The following is a 17173-nucleotide window of genomic DNA, read 5'->3' as shown; positions in this document are numbered from 1 at the left end:
CATCTTTCCGTGTAATATTTAAATATTGCATTTTATTACCCTTACACTTCCCTATAGAGTCATCATGCTTTTTTTTTTTTTTTTTTACCAAGCAGGATTCATTTACTTTATTGGTATAAAGTAGCAACCCTCAACCTTTTTGGCACCGGAGACCGGCTGTGGGGGGATGCAGTGTTTCACAGGCATTTTGTCAGGGCAATGGCTGGTGTTGGCGCTTCAATAATCACATCACCGTGGTTGATATGGTGTCAGGATGATTGAAACATATTATTTCTATTATTACATTGTAATATAAAATGAGATGGTTCAACTCACCATAATGCAGAATCGGTGGGAGCCCCGAGTGTCACTTGTAACGTCACCTGCCACCAGATGCAGCTTGTCACTTGCTACGTCAACCACCACTGGAGATAGCTTGTCACTTGCCACGTCAACTGCCACCAGCTGCAGCTTGTCACTTGCCACGTCAACCGCCACCAGCTGCAGCTTGTCGCTTGCCACGTCAACCGCCACCAGCTGCAGCTTGTCACTTGCCACGTCAACCGCCACCAGCTGCAGCTTGTCGCTTGCCACGTCAACCGCCACCAGCTGCAGCTTGTCGCTTGCCACGTCACCTGCCACCAGCTGCAGCTTGTCGCTTGCCACGTCACTTGCCACCAGCTGCGGCTTGTCACTTGCCACGTCAACCACCAGCAGATGCAGCTTGTCACTTGCCACGTCAACTGCCTCCAAATGCAGCTTGTCACTTGCCACGTTAACCACCACCAGCTGCAGCTTGTCACTTGCCACGTCAACCGCCACCAGCTGCAGCTTGTCGCTTGCCACGTCACCTGCCACCAGCTGCAGCTTGTCGCTTGCCACGTCACCTGCCACCAGCTGCGGCTTGTCGCTTGCCACGTCACCTGCCACCAGCTGCGGCTTGTCGCTTGCCACGTCACCTGCCACCAGCTGCGGCTTGTCGCTTGCCACGTCACCTGCCACCAGCTGCGGCTTGTCGCTTGCCACGTTACCTGCCACCAGCAGATGCAGCTTGTCACTTGCCACGTCAACTGCCTCCAGGTGCGGCTTGTCACTTGCCACGTCAACCACCAGCAGATGCAGCTTGTCACTTGCCACATCAACTGCCTCCAAATGCAGCTTGTCACTGGCCATGCCACCAGCTGCAGCCTGTCACTTGCCATGTCACCTGCCACCAGCTGCAGCTTGTCACATGCCATGTCAACCACGACTGGGATACAGCTTGTCACTTGCTACATCATATGCTACCAGATGCAGATTGTCACTATCCTACCACCAGCTGAAGCTTCCCACTGTTGCCTGCCATAAAAAAAAAAATACCAGATGCAGCTTGTCAATTTTTAAATGTAAAGGCAATTTGGTGGCAGGCAACAGTGACTGCGAAGAAAGCGGCTTGTGGCAGTCTCCCCCCTGCTTTTCAGTGTCCAAGCAAGAAACTGGCACATTGGCTGGGTCCCAGAATGAGGTTGGGCAGCGTAAGATGATGTAATCTCCTTCCTCCCCGTGGCTGCACATAACGGATCAGCCTTTGGCTCTAAAGGGCAGAACTGCGGTGATGCAGGCGGTAAGAGATGTCACCCGCTGCACATGTGGTAGAGCAGCCTTCGTGGTTCGGCTGCAGAGAAGGCTGATGGTTGGGGACCCCCGGAATAAAGGAAGAATATAAAGAACACAGTCATAATTCTTAATTACTCTAGGAGGTGGTGCTACATGTGTGTTCCACATATTACTATGTAGATGCTTCCCCTAGATGTGTATCGGGGGGTATGAACAGAATTTCTGTTGAGATCCGATTTAATGAATCTCTATAAAGATGGCTTGGTTTTCAGACAGCTTGAGCAAATGGATTGACATGCACTGACAGAGTGGAGGAATCCATATACAATCATCATAAAGTGATATCAAACCCCAAAACAGAAATTGCATTTATTGCACCTTAAAGGGACACTAAAGGTTTGTGTTTTTTCACCTTAATGCATCCTATGCATTAAGGTGAAAAAACGCCTGTCTGTGACTGTCACCTGCCACCAGCTGCAGCTTGTCACTTGCCATGTCAACCACCAGCAGATGCAGCTTGTCACTTGCCACGTCAACTGCCTCCAAATGCAGCTTGTCACTTGCCACGACAACCACCAGCAAATGCAGCTTGTCACTTGCCACATCAACTGCCTCCAAATGCAGCTTGTCACTGGCCACGTCACCAGCTGCAGCCTGTCACTTGCCATGTCACCTGCCACCAGCCCCCCCGTTTTACTTACCTGAACCCTCAAACTTGTCCAACGCGCTCTCTCTCTGCAGGGATTTCTTGGCTCTTGATTGGATGGATTGATAGCAGCGCAGCTATTGGATCCCCCTGCTGTCAATCAAATTTAATGACTTGGCTGCCAGGGGTCAGGGCCAAGTCCTGCATTTGGCCTCTATGAATGCCGAAAGACTGGACTCGGGAGCGCGCCTGCAAGGTAACCCCCCTCAGGAGAGCGCTTCTCCCAGGGGGGGGTATCTGATGTGGGGAGGAGCCGAGACCGCTGCCGGGGCACCCCAGAAGAGGAGGTTCTGGGCCACTCTGTGCAAAACGAGCTGCACAGTGGAGGTAAGTATAACATGTTTGTTATTTTAAAAAAAGAACCCGGACTTTGTGTCCCACACTTTTTGTCCTAGATTGACTACACTCACCCTAGGGCGGCAGGACTACCAAAAAATCTCCCCCCCCCCCATCTTCTCCATAACAGAAACGGGAGGGGTTCTGTAGTCTTTATAGATGGCCCAGAACAATGTAATTGATAAAATTGATAACTGTGAAGGCAGATAGCACACAAAATAATAGGCCACATGATTTTTGGCAGGATTACCTGGTATTTTGTGCACTTATTGAATGGATATAACAAAACATTTTCAAGGATATGTTTACCAGACCAAGAGGAAGCAAAAGAAAATCAGTTTACTTACATGTCAGGGAACCGTTCTGGGATATAAGTGAATCCAATGAGCTGCTAATGTTTTCTGGAAGACAATAAAAGTCAAAAAGTCCCCTAGTTTACCTTGAAGTGGAAGTAATATATGTATATGTAGGTACTGTATCTCTTAAACTTGCACTGTTTAGGAGATCTGCACCCTGAAGGGACGGCATACCCATGCTGTCCCTTCAAAGCTTTGTGCCATGGCTAACCATCAGTCTTGCAATGCCTCATGGGGCATTTAGTTCCACAACAACTGGAGGGCCACTGTTGCCCACCCCTGCCTTAAAGTGGATCTTCCCTCCAGTCAACCCCTCTTCCCCTCTGCTGCTTTTTTTTTTCTTCTTTTTTTCCTATAAAAAAAAAGAAAAAAAACTTGCTTTCCTGCTCTGGATTGAGACACACAGTAGAGGGATATGCGTTGTTCATATTTCATGTCTGAGGTTTACAACCACTTTAAGGAGAGGTTAGTTTAAAAGGGTTGTAACCCCCCCCCCCCCCCCAGAACCCCCCTTTTACTTACCTGAACACAGCCATTCCAGCTGGTGTCTCGGGTCCTGATTGGACAGATTGATAGCAGCGCAGCCATTGGCTCCTGCTGTCAATCAAACCCAATCAACTCGCGCTGCTGTCAATCAAACCCAATGACGCGGGAGCCGAGTCCTGCTGTCTGTGTCGATAGACGCAGCAGCAGGACACGGGAGCGCACCCGCATGAATGCCTCGAGGGAGAGCGGCTCTCCCAACGGGGCACTCAAGAAGAGGAGGAGCCAGGAGTGCCGCTGAAGGACCCCAGAAGAGGAGGATCGGGGCCATTCTGTGAAATACCAACTGCACAGAGGATGTATGACATGTTTGGTTTTTTGTTTTGTTTTTTAAACAAACCTTTTACATATCCTTTAAGCCAGTGGTCATCAACCCTGTCCTCAGGGCCCACTAACAGGTCAGGTTTGCAAGATAACTGAAATACATCACAGGTGATAACATTTTCTGCTCAGTGATTGCAGTATTCTAGTCTGCATCTCCCCCAAGGTAATACATAAAACCTGGCCTGTTAGCGGGCCCTGAGGACAGGGTTGATGACCCCTGCTTTAAACGGTATCAACTCTTGTCCGAGTCTTAGTGACCTGATGGATGAGAGATCTAAAGAGAAGTCGGTTTTGTCTGGTGAGATGTTCCAGTGTCATCCCCACAGAATGTAGGCAGTGTGACTACAGAAGGCGATAGTGTGCTCTTTGTAGCACTTAAGATTGTTTTTACAACCGTCCATTAGGTGGCCACCTTGTACAACTCATCATCGGGTTCTAGATCCAGCCAGACCAATTTCAAGTCCTGAGTCTTCCTCACTTTATTGGTCAGAGATGGCGTGCACTTTGATATATTTACTGATATAGAAGGGATTTGAAAGCTCTTTGATATTAGGGGTTGATTTTCTAAAACTGGAGAGTGCAAAATCTGGTGCAGCTCTGCATAGAAACCAATCAGCTTCCAGGTTTTTTTTTTTGTCAAAACTTAATTGAACAAGCTGAAGTTAGAAGCTGATTGGCTACTGTGCACAGTTGCACCAGATTTTGCACGCTTCAGTTTTAGTAAATCAACCCCAATGTGTCTGTTGTATTCTCTTTTGTTTGAATAAAGGAATGTTTTATTTAAAGAACCTGGCTGGTGGTAGAGACCTGATTTCAAAAGTTTATAGTACGATTGGAGGAAGCAATTTGCAATAAAAAATTACATATAGAGATTATTAAAGAATTCCATAGTTACATTGGACCAGTGTAACTATCTATCATATTATTCATATATTATGTGTGTGTGTGTGTGTGTGTGTATGTGTATATATATATATATATATGTATATATATACATACACACACACACAGAGTGCCTTGCAAAACTATTCACCCCCTTGGCTTTTTACCTAGTTTATTACATTACAGTCTTTAGTTCAATGTTTTTTTTTAATCTGAATTATATGTGATGGACCAGAACACAATAGTCTAAGTTGGTGAAGTAAAATTAGAAAAATATATACATAAAACTATTTTTCAGAAATAAAAAAAATAAAAAATTGGCATGTGCGTATGTATTCACCCCCTTTGTTATGAAGCCAATAAAAAGCTCTGGTGCAACCAATTACCTTCAGAAGTCACATAATTAGTGAACTGATGTCCACCTGTGTGCAATCTAAGTGTCACATGATCTGTCATTACATATGCACACCTTTTTGAAAGGCCCCAGAGGCTGCAACACCTAAGCAAGAGGCACTACTAACCAAACACTGCCATGAAGACCAATGAACTCTCCAAACAAGTAAGGGACAATGTTGAGAAGTACAAGTCCGGGTTAGGTTATAAAAAAAAATATCCAAATCTTTGATGATCTCTAGGAGCACCATCAAATCTATCATAACCAAAATGTAAAGAACATGGCAAAACGGCAAACCTGCCAAGAGACAGCCGCACACCAAAACTCACGGACCGGGTAAGGAGGGCATTAATCAGAGAGGCAGCACAGAGACCTAAGGCAACCCTGGAGGAGCTGCAGAGTTCCACAGCAGAGACTGGAGAATCTGTACATAGGACGACAATAAGCAGTACGTTCCATAGAGTTGGGCTTTATGGCAGAGTGGCCAGAAGAAAGCCATTACTTTCAGCAAAAAACAAAATGGCACGTTTTGCGTTTGCGAAAAGGCATGTGGGAGACTCCCAAAATGTATGGAGGAAGGTGCTCTGGTCTGATGAGACTAAAATTGAACTTTTTGGCCATCAAGGAATACGCTATGTCTGGCGCAAACCCAACACATCACATCACCCAAAGAACACCATCCCCACTGTGAAACATGGTGGTGGCAGCATCATGCTGTGGGGATGTTTTTCAGCAGTTGGGACTGGGAAACTGGTCAGAGTTGAGGGGAAGATGGCTGGTGCTAAATACAGGGATATTCTTGAGCAAAACCTGTACCTCTGTGTGGGATTTGAGGCTAGGACAGATGTTCACCTTCCAGCAGGACAATGACTCCAAACACACTGCTAAAGCAACACTTGAGTCGATTAAGGGGAAACATGTAAATGTGTTGGAATGGTCTAGTCAAAGCCCAGACCTCAATCCAATAGAAAATCTGTGGTCAGACCTAAACAATTGCTGTTCACAAGCGCAAACCATCCAACTTGAAGGAGCTGGAGCCGTTTTGCAAGGAGTAATGGGAAAAAATCCCAGTGGTACGATGTGGCAATCTCATGGAGACTTATTCAAAGTGACTTGGAGCTGTGATAGCCGCAAACTGTGGATGGGTGCAACTTGGATACGACTTTGTGTTTGACTGGTGATAATATACAACTGTTGCATTGTATAACATTCAGGTATGACTTTCATGCAACTTTTGAAGTTTAGCATTGAAGTCTATGGCAGTCTAAGTTTCCTGAAAGTCAGTCCAAAGTAGTACATGAACTACTTTGAAGTTGCTGCAACTTTAAGTCGCACGTATATGATTGGTTATGATTGGAAAACATGGGGAACGACCTGTCGTGTGACTTTGATGTTCAAAGTTGCATGATGAGACGCACAAGTGTGAATGGAGCCTCATGGTCAGTAGAAAGAATCCCCCCTTAAAGATACTGTAGCTAAATAGGTCATTGGTATCAGTGGGAACTTATCTGCGATGCAGGAATTGCTCTTTGCTCAAGGAACCCCCAGCAACCCTCTGGAGGAACCCTAGTTAAGAAATGCTGAGTTAAAGCGGTCTTCATGTCTGGCCTTTCATTATTTTTTATGTTTTATTACAGGGAAGTGATGCTACATCATAGTTTTATGAAGCTCAGGGAACAAATCGCCAAGGCCAATCTGTACGTCCAGGAGGCCAATTACATTGCCGATGAGATGGACAAGAGGACGGAGTACAAAGTCACCCTGCAGATCCCAGCCTCCAGCCTCAACGCCAACAGGAAGGTGAGCATCCTCCGTTGTGAACCCTGCTTTGGCCTACAGGAGCTGCATTACACCACACACTTGTTGGGGGTTGAATTACAGCAATTGGAGCAAAAGTTGAGCAGTCACATAGAGCAGCCAATCGATGCTCTCTTGTATCGATGCTCTCTTGTATCGATGCTCTCTTGTATCGATGCTCTCTTGTATCGATGCTCTCTTGTATCGATGCTCTCTTGTATCGATGCTCTCTTGTATCGACGCTCTCTTGTATCGATGCTCTCTTGTATCGATGCTCTCTTGTATCGACGCTCTCTTGTATCGACGCTCTCTTGTATCTATGCTCTCTTGTATCGACGCTCTCTTGTATCGACGCTCTCTTGTATCGACGCTCTCTTGTATCGACGCTCTCTTGTATCGACGCTCTCTTGTATCGACGCTCTCTTGTATCGACGCTCTCTTGTATCGACGCTCTCTTGTATCGACGTTCTCTTGTATCGACGTTCTCTTGTATCGACGCTCTCTTGTATCGACGCTCTCTTGTATCGACGCTCTCTTGTATCGACGCTCTCTTGTATCGACGCTCTCTTGTATCGACGCTCTCTTGTATCGACGCTCTCTTGTATCGACGCTCTCTTGTATCGACGCTCTCTTGTATCGACGCTCTCTTGTATCGACGCTCTCTTGTATCGACGCTCTCTTGTATCGACGCTCTCTTGTATCGACGCTCTCTTGTATCGACGCTCTCTTGTATCGACGCTCTCTTGTATCGACGCTCTCTTGTATCGACGCTCTCTTGTATCGACGCTCTCTTGTTTCAGTGTTTGCAGATTACAAAATAAAGCCTGATTTGCTTGTAGGCGGCTTCTTTTTTTAAAATTTATTTTTAAAAGTGAACCTGTCTCGAGAAATACATGGCTACCACTGATGGCATCTGCGAGCTCTATAAGGTATGGATTTATACTTGTCCCTGCATCCTTCAGAAAATGCAATTTATGATAGGTCATCTTTACCAAAGAGAAGTCCTGTTTCAGCAATATTACCTGCATCCACTTGGCTAGTTGGTTGTAAATGACAGGTTGCCCATTCAGCACCCTGGAGAGCAGTTCTCTTATCTCCATCTCTGAGATGGATGGCTGCCCTTAAGGAATATATGTCGTGTTCTACTTTACTGTTGAAAAAACCTTGTGGGGCAAGCTTAAATCTGACCTCCAGCCATATTAGCTGAGGGGGAGAAAGTCCAGGCGATTAGAGGAGCATTCATCAGGATGCTCTGGGGTGACAAGTGACACGGGATGCTCTGAGATGCTCTGGGTTGACAGGGGATGCTCTGGGGTGACAAGTGACACGGGAAGCTCTGGGGATGATACGGGATGCTCTGGAGTGCACTTGGGTGACCCTGGACGATCTGGGGATGAAACGGGATGCTCTGGGATGCACTTGGGTGACATGGAATGCTCTGGGTTGCACTTGGGTGACATGGAATGCTCTGGGTTGCACTTGGGTGACATGGAATGCTCTGGGTTGCACTTGGGTGACATGGAATGCTCTGGGTTGCACTTGGGTGACATGGAATGCTCTGGGTTGCACTTGGGTGACATGGAATGCTCTGGGTTGCACTTGGGTGACATGGAATGCTCTGGTTTGCACTTGGGTGACACGGGATGCTCTGGGGTGACAAGTGACACAGGATGCTCTGGAGTGCACTGGGTTGACAAGTGACGATCTGGGGATGACACGGGATGCTCTGGGATGCATTTGGGTGACATGGAATGCTCTGGGGGTGACACGGGACGCTCTGGGGTGCACTTGGGTGACACGGAATGCTCTGGGGTGCACTGGGGTGACAAGTGACGATCTGGGGATGACACGGGATGCTCTGGGATGCATTTGGGTGACATGGAATGCTCTGGGGGTGACACGGGACGCTCTGGGGTGCACTTGGGTGACACGGAATGCTCTGGGGTGCACTGGGGTGACAAGTGACGAGCTGGGGATGACACGGGATGCTCTGGGATGCATTTGGGTGACATGGAATTCTCTGGGGGTGACACGGGACGCTCTGGGGTGCACTTGGGTGACACGGAATGCTCTGGGGTGACAAGTGACACGGGGACGCTCTGGGGGTGACACGGGGACGCTCTGGGGGTGACACGGGGACGCTCTGGGGGTGCACTTGGGTGACACGGGACACTCTGGGGGTGCACTTGGGTGACACGGGACACTCTGGGGGTGCACTTGGGTGAGATTGGATTCCCTGGGTGACCATTAATGCTCTGGGTTACATAGGTCAGAGCCAACAGAGTCAGATTCACAAGTCTGATAGAGCCAACAGAGATGCCTCTAAAATTCTGATTTAAAGCCTTATCCTACAATGTTGGGACCAGCGTTCCACCAACACATGTTTCGTTCAAGGACAACTTGGTCCTAAGGTTTTAGCTCAGAGGATAACTTCCCAAACTCTTGACTTGTTTGGTTAAGCATCATATTGAATGGGAATTCTGCACTACCAGAGTTCACCTGCAGGTGGCACTGAAAGTGAATGGTAAAATGTTAGTTCTGTGTTTCAGTTAAACAGGAGTGATACATATGTTGTTCAGAGATGGTTAATGTTAAAGGTGGAGAAGTTGATGTCAGGTTTGTACCATTTCTTATGTTCTGCAGCGGGGCGAGGTGCTCAGTGAACCGGCCATCCAGGTGAGGCGGAAAGGAAAAGGCAAACAGATCTGGTCCCTGGAGAAGCTGGAGAACCGTCTGGTGGACATCAGAGACCTGTATCAGGAATGGAAGGCTTGTGATGAGGACAATCCTGTAAGTGGCAGTACTCTTCCTTATCTTTGTTTTTCATAGTCTGAAGATCACACACTAGATCCCAACCCCCTCAGTTGTGATGGCTTAATTTGGGAAACTACCCATTCTTTTTATCGGTTTTATAGTTTAGAAACATCTGGGAACAATGTAACTGATAACTGTGCAGCATAGGCATAGATCACAGGAAGTTGTCAGCTCCCAAGATTTCTGACTGTCAGGGACCAGTGTCTATATCAACTGAGGGATATACAGTCCAGGTGATTAGGAGCATTCACCGGGGTGCAATGGGTGACACAGGATGCTCATGGTTGCACTGGCTGACACACAATACTTTTGAGGTCAATAGTTGATACAGTATGCTTTGGGGTGCACTGGGTGACCTGGGGTGTACTGGGGGAAATGCGATGCTGTGGAGTGCACTCGGTGACCCAGGATGCTGTGGAGTGCACTCGGTGACCCAGGATGCTGTGGGGTGCAGGGGGGACCAGGGATGCTGTGGGGTGCAGGGGGGACCCGGGATGCTGTGGGGGGCAGGGGGGACCCGGGATGCTGTGTGGTGCAGGGGGGACCCGGGATGCTGTGGGGTGCACTGGGGGAATCAGGATGCTGTGCGGGGGGGACCCGGGGTGCAGGGGGGGGGGGTGAATGCTGTGGGGGTGCACTGGGCAACTCGGGATGCTGTGGAGGGTGCACTGGGTGACCTGGGATGCTGTGGGGGGTGCACTGGGTGACCTGGGATGCTGTGGGGGGTGCACTGGGTGACCCGGGATGCTGTGGGGGGTGCACTGGGTGACCCGGGATGCTGTGGGGGGTGCACTGGGTGACCCGGGATGCTGTGGGGGGTGCACTGGGTGACCCGGGATGCTGTGGGGGGTGCACTGGGTGACCCGGGATGCTGTGGGGGGTGCACTGGGCGACCCGGGATGCTGTGGGGGGTGCACTGGGCGACCCGGGATGCTGTGGGGGGTGCACTGGGCGACCCGGGATGCTGTGGGGGGTGCACTGGGCGACCCGGGATGCTGTGGGGGGTGCACTGGGCGACCCGGGATGCTGTGGGGGTGCACTGGGGGACCTGGGATGGCGTGGGGGGGGGAGGGGGGACCGGAATACTGTGGGGATTGCACTGGGCGCCCCGAGATGCTGTGGGGGTGGACTGGGGGACCTGGGATGGTGTGGGGGTGCAGGGGGGACCCCGGGATGCTGTGGGGTCTACTGGGGGAATCGGGATGCTGTGCGGGGGGGGGACCCGGGGTGCAAGGGGGGGGGGGCGAATGCTGTGGGGGTGCACTGGGGACCCGGGATGCTGGGACCCGGGATGCTGTGGGGGGGGTTGCACTGGGCGACGCGGGGTGCTGTGGGGGGGTTGCACTGGGCGACGCGGGTGCTGTGGGGGGTTGCACTGGGCGACGCGGGGTGCTGTGGGGGGGTTGCACTGGGCGACGCGGGGTGCTGTGGGGGGGTTGCACTGGGCGACGCGGGGTGCTGTGGGGGCGCACTGGGCGACGCGGGGTGCTGTGTGGGCGCACTGGGCGACGCGGGGTGCTGTGGGGGCGCACTGGGCGACGCGGGGTGCTGTGGGGCGCACTGGGCGACGCGGGGTGCTGTGGGGGCGCACTGGGCGACGGGGGGCGCACTGGGCGGCGCGGGTGCTGTGGGGGCGCACTGGGCGGCGCGGGGTGCTGTGGGGGCGCACTGGGCGACGCGGGGTGCTGTGGGGGCGCACTGGGCGACGCGGGGTGCTGTGGGGGCGCACTGGGCGACGCGGGGTGCTGTGGGGGGCGCACTGGGCGACGCGGGGTGCTGTGGGGGGCGCACTGGGCGACGCGGGGTGCTGTGGGGGCGCACTGGGCGACGTGGGGGGCGCACTGGGCGACGGGGGTGCTGTGGGGGGCGCACTGGGCGACGCGGGGTGCTGTGGGGGCGCACTGGGTGACGCGGGGTGCTGTGGGGGGCGCACTGCACGTCCCGGGGTGCAGGGGGGGACCCGGAATAATGTGGGGGTTGCACTGGGCGCTCCAAGATGCTGTGGGTAGCACTGGGGGACCCGGGATGCTGCGGAGTGCAGGGGGGGACCCGGGGATGCTGCGGAGTGCAGGGGGGGGGACCCGGGATGCTGCGGAGTGCAGGGGGGGGGGACCCGGGATGCTGCGGAGTGCAGGGGGGGGGGACCCGGGATGCTGCGGAGTGCAGGGGGGGGGGACCCGGGATGCTGCGGAGTGCAGGGGGGGGGACCCGGGATGCTGCGGAGTGCAGGGGGGGACCCGGGATGCTGCGGAGTGCAGGGGGGGACCCGGGATGCTGCGGAGGTGCAGGGGGGGGGGGACCCGGGATGCTGCGGAGTGCAGGGGGGGACCCGGGATGCTGCGGAGTGCAGGGGGGGACCCGGGATGCTGCGGAGTGCAGGGGGGGACCCGGGATGCTGCGGAGTGCAGGGGGGGGGGACCCGGGATGCTGCGGAGTGCAGGGGGGGGACCCGGGATGCTGCGGAGTGCAGGGGGGGACCCGGGATGCTGCGGAGTGCAGGGGGGGGGACCCCCGGGGATGCTGCGGAGTGCAGGGGGGGGGGACCCCCGGGATGCTGCGGAGTGCAGGGGGGGGGACCCCCGGGATGCTGCGGAGTGCAGGGGGGGACCCCGGGATGCTGCGGAGTGCAGGGGGGGGACCCCCGCGGATGCTGCGAGTGCAGGGGGGGACCCCCGGGGATGCTGCGGAGTGCAGGGGGGGGACCCCCGGGATGCTGCGGAGTGCAGGGGGGGGACCCCGGGATGCTGCGGAGTGCAGGGGGGGGACCCAGGGATGCTGCGGAGTGCAGGGGGGACCCCCGGGATGCTGCGGAGTGCAGGGGGGGAACCCCGGGATGCTGCGGAGTGCAGAGGGGGGGACCGGGGATGCTGCGGAGTGCAGGGGGGGACACCCGGGATGCTGCGGAGTGCAGGGGGGGACACCCGGGATGCTGCGGAGTGCAGGGGGGGGACCCCCGGGATGCTGCGGAGTGCAGGGGGGGGACCCCCGGGATGCTGCGGAGTGCAGGGGGGGGACCCCCGGGATGCTGCGGAGTGCAGGGGGGGGACCCCCGGGATGCTGCGGAGTGCAGGGGGGGGACCCCCGGGATGCTGCGGAGTGCAGGGGGGGGACCCCCGGGATGCTGCGGAGTGCAGGGGGGGACCCCCGGGATGCTGCGGAGTGCAGGGGGGGGACCCCCGGGATGCTGCGGAGTGCAGGGGGGGGGACCCCCGGGATGCTGCGGAGTGCAGGGGGGGGACCCCCGGGATGCTGCGGAGTGCAGGGGGGGACCCCCGGGATGCTGCGGAGTGCAGGGGGGGGGACCCCCGGGATGCTGCGGAGTGCAGGGGGGGGACCCGGGATGCTGCGGAGTGCAGGGGGGGGACCCGGGATGCTGCGGAGTGCAGGGGGGGGGGACCCGGGATGCTGCGGAGTGCAGGGGGGGGGACCCGGGATGCTGCGGAGTGCAGGGGGGGGGGACCCGGGATGCTGCGGAGTGCAGGGGGGGGACCCGGGATGCTGCGGAGTGCAGGGGGGGGGACCCGGGATGCTGCGGAGTGCAGGGGGGGGACCCGGGATGCTGCGGAGTGCAGGGGGGGGGGGACCCGGGATGCTGCGGAGTGCAGGGGGGGGGACCCGGGATGCTGCGGAGTGCAGGGGGGGGACCCGGGATGCTGCGGAGTGCAGGGGGGGGGACCCGGGATGCTGCGGGAGTGCAGGGGGGGGGGGACCCGGGATGCTGCGGAGTGCAGGGGGGGGGGACCCAGGATGCTGCGGAGTGCAGGAGGGATCACTGGGGGGCAAAGGATGCTCTGTGGTTCACTAGGTGACACGGGATTCTATGAGGTGCACTAGGTGACACGGGATTCTTTGGGGTGCTCTAGGGTCACTGGAAGCATGGGCTGCTCGGGGGGGCCACTGGTCATCATAGACTGACACCTCTCATGGAGGGCACAAGGAGGACAAGTAATGTATTGCAGCGGCAGGTGGTTTGACTTAAGCTGCTCAAATATCGAGCCGCGCGTCGTCTAGCAGTTTGGAGCTGCACCGATCAGGAGAGCTGTCCCCTGATTATCTATGGAGTCTTAGCACTGCAACAGGGGACTAGGTGGGAGGGAGATTGGCAGGATCAACAGATGTTTTTCTGCACCTACTAAACAAAATCTAGCAAAACAAATTATAACCGTATGGTTATACTCCCTCATTGGGTCCCACACCCTACCTCATAGTACCCATTGTTTCCATACACTGCACTGACGACTGCCTGAAAGCATGAAACGGCTGTATGCAGTTTGGGATAAATGTCTATAATGGGATATATCTGCACTATACACGAGTGATTCTGGATTTCCATCTAGCTGATGGAGAAAGATTTGCATGGCTCCGCCCACTCTTATTTTTGGGGTATATTTTGGAGTGGGACATGGTGATCACCTTCTGTCCCAGGAAACCTTTACTGAGCTATGCACTGATTGGGTTGGAGGGTTATTACTTCCTTTAGGTCCTTCTAGTTGAGAGCTAACACGGCACCTTTCCTTCTCTGTAGGTAAGCCGGGGTTATTTCCGGCGCGCCGATCCTTTCTATGATGAGCAGGAGAACCACAGCCTCATCGGAGTAGCCAACGTGTTCCTGGAGTCCTTGTTCCATGACGTGAAGCTGCAATATGCCGTCCCCATCATCAATCAGAAGGGAGAGGTTTGTGTTCTCTGTTTTTGGCCTTGCGGGGAGTTTACCCCCCCCCCTCCTCTGCATTGCGGACCCCAATTCTCACTTTGTACTCACAATACAAAAGAAAGTTGCTTTAATTAAGAGGAAACTTTTCTGAACCATACACTGAGCATATTTGGTTGGTTCCTGATGAGTGGGTGGCCCTGTCTACACCCCTTACCTGACATCCTTTCATCCAATAATCAAGGAGCCAGATGGAAAATTGTTGGCAGAATGGTGGCAGCATCCAATCAGAAGCAGCCATGGTCTTAGATTGTATGGCCAGCTTGAGGCTTGGTCTGGGCAGACTTCTTTGTGTTCTTGTCCTGGAACGATAAAGTTTTGTGAAGAAGACTGATTTAATTGGAGCGAGGCCCACTTATTTGGGAAGGGGTTAAAATTGAGTGATTAACAGTTTTACTGCCCCCAACTGCCCACCTAAACTAATGCATGCAACCGCTCGGGCTGTACGCATAGTGCCCCAGTGGGAGGAATAGTGCCCCCTCATTTATATCAGTAGTGCCAGTGGTGCCAGTGGGAGGAATAGTGCCCCATCATTGGTGCCAGTGGGAGGAATAGTGCCCCATCATTGGTGCCAGTGGGAGGAATAGTGCCCCATCATTGGTGCCAGTGGGAGGAATAGCGCCCCATCATTGGTGCCAGAGGGAGGAATAGCGCCCCATCATTGGTGCCAGCGGGAGGAATAGCGCCCCATCATTGGTGCCAGCGGGAGGAATAGCGCCCCATCATTGGTGCCAGCGGGAGGAATAGCGCCCCATCATTGGTGCCAGCGGGAGGAATAGCGCCCCATCATTGGTGCCAGCGGGAGGAATAGCGCCCCATCATTGGTGCCAGCGGGAGGAATAGCGCCCCATCATTGGTGCCAGCGGGAGGAATAGCGCCCCATCATTGGTGCCAGCGGGAGGAATAGCGCCCCATCATTGGTGCCAGCGGGAGGAATAGCGCCCCATCATTGGTGCCAGCGGGAGGAATAGCGCCCCATCATTGGTGCCAGCGGGAGGAATAGCGCCCCATTATTTATATCAATGGGAGGAATAGCGCCCCATTATTTATATCAATGGGAGGAATAGTACTCCACCATTTATATCAGTGGAAGGAATGGTGCCCCAGGGGGTCAGATAAAGGCAAGCAAAGGGCTGCATGAAGCCCAGGGTCTACGTTTTAAAGACCTTGGGTCTACAGGAACGTAAGTGAAATCTTCTCCCTAATGAGACAGAGGGCAAAGAGTGCAGATTTAACCCGCCACACTCTATAACCCTATCAAAATATTTTTTTTTTAGATTTGTGCTTTAAAAATACTTTAACCCCCCTGGTGCCTAACCTGCTGCCCAGTGCATGTTCAGCTTTGTAGAGACGGTGTTGTCGCTCACCCGGCTTTGCCATACTGCCTTCTTAAACTGTTTACACATATACAATTTCTTAATGTATATTGCTGATTGCACCGGGTTCTGCTCCAATAACAACCTTTCTATACTTTTCATTATGACCGTTTTCTGATGTGAGATTATCGGTTGAGTAGTTGCATTTTTTTTTTTTTGTTCATTTATAATATTTTTGTTTCCAGATTGCAGGACGTCTGCATGTGGAGGTTGTCCGAGTCAGCGGAGACATCGATGACAGGATTGGTGGTGGTGAGGATGGGTTGGACACCTCCACTGACAGTAAACCTCAGGAGCACAAACTGGTCTGTATGGTAAGTACCTGTGTAATAATGTAGTGTACAATCTCATGTAATGGTAAACGAATGTGTATAGTGCAGTGTAGTATTATTATTACAGGTACTTTATATAGCGCTTTACACATATATTATACATTCACATCAGTCCCTGCCCGCAAGGAGCTTGCAATCTAAGGTCCCTAACCCACTTACATACACATACTCCTGGAGACAATTAACCTACCAGCATGTCTTTATAGTGTGTGAGGAAACTGGAGTAAACCCGCACAGGGAGAACATGCAAACTTCGTGCAGGTAGTGCTGTGGTTGGGATTTAAACCAACTACCCTAGTGCTGCTAGGCTGAAGCACTAACCATTTAGCCACCATGCTGCCCAGTGTATAGGCTCGTGTAGTAGTAAGTACCTGTGTATAGTGCAGTGTATAGGCTTGTGTAGTAGTAAGTACCTGTGTACAGTGCAGTGTACAGGCTTGTGTAGTAGTAAGTACCTGTGTATAGTGCAGTGTACAGGCTCATGTAGTAAGTACCTGTGTACAGGCTTGTGTAGTAGCAAATACCTATCTATAGTGCAGTGTACAGGGTTGTGTAGTAGGAAGTGCATGTGTACAGGCTCGTGTAGTAGGAAGTATCTGTGTATAGTGCAGTGTACAGGCTCATGTAGTAGTAAGTACTTGTGTACAAGCTTGTGTAGTAGTAGCAAATACCTATGTATAGTGCAGTGTACAGGGTTGTGTAGTAGTAAGTACCTGTGTGTAGTACTGGTGTACAGGCTTGTGTAGTACTAAGTACCAGTGACGACCCATCCATTAGGGGAGCACAGGCGCTGTCGACTCAGCCCCCCCCCCCCCCCCCCCAAAATCCATGTGTCCGGCCCCTAATCTAGATGCAGGGTGCCGGACGCATGGATTCCATGGGGGGGGGTTTCAAGCACGTGATTAGAGCCAGAGGCTCTAATAGGCTTAAAAAAAGGATGGGCTCGGGGAGTTGAACACTGCGCTCCGAGCCCACCCAGTTGTATGACCATAGCAAATTCATATTTTCTATTATCACACTGATTCTC

General features: G+C 53.1%; 1 protein-coding gene across 1 annotated transcript in view; it reads left to right on the top strand.

The window, feature by feature from the left end:
- KIF13B (kinesin family member 13B) overlaps positions 1 to 17173 on the top strand; it is a gene marked incomplete in the record, with an annotated part of 350254 nt that overhangs the window by 202104 nt on the left and 130977 nt on the right. Inside the window, 4 exon segments of the mRNA XM_077489267.1 lie at positions 6754 to 6916; positions 9557 to 9703; positions 14253 to 14402; positions 16000 to 16128. Coding sequence (XP_077345393.1) covers positions 6754 to 6916; positions 9557 to 9703; positions 14253 to 14402; positions 16000 to 16128 — 589 coding nt within the window.

This window comes from Lithobates pipiens, unplaced genomic scaffold, assembly GCF_037356315.1.
Source record: "Lithobates pipiens isolate NorthernLeopardFrog02 unplaced genomic scaffold, aLitPip1_a1.2 Scaffold_18, whole genome shotgun sequence".
In the NCBI taxonomy this organism is placed as follows: domain Eukaryota; kingdom Metazoa; phylum Chordata; class Amphibia; order Anura; family Ranidae; genus Lithobates; species Lithobates pipiens.
The sequence above is the reverse complement of the archived record's forward strand: the minus strand, read 5'-3'. Positions and strand labels throughout refer to the sequence as shown.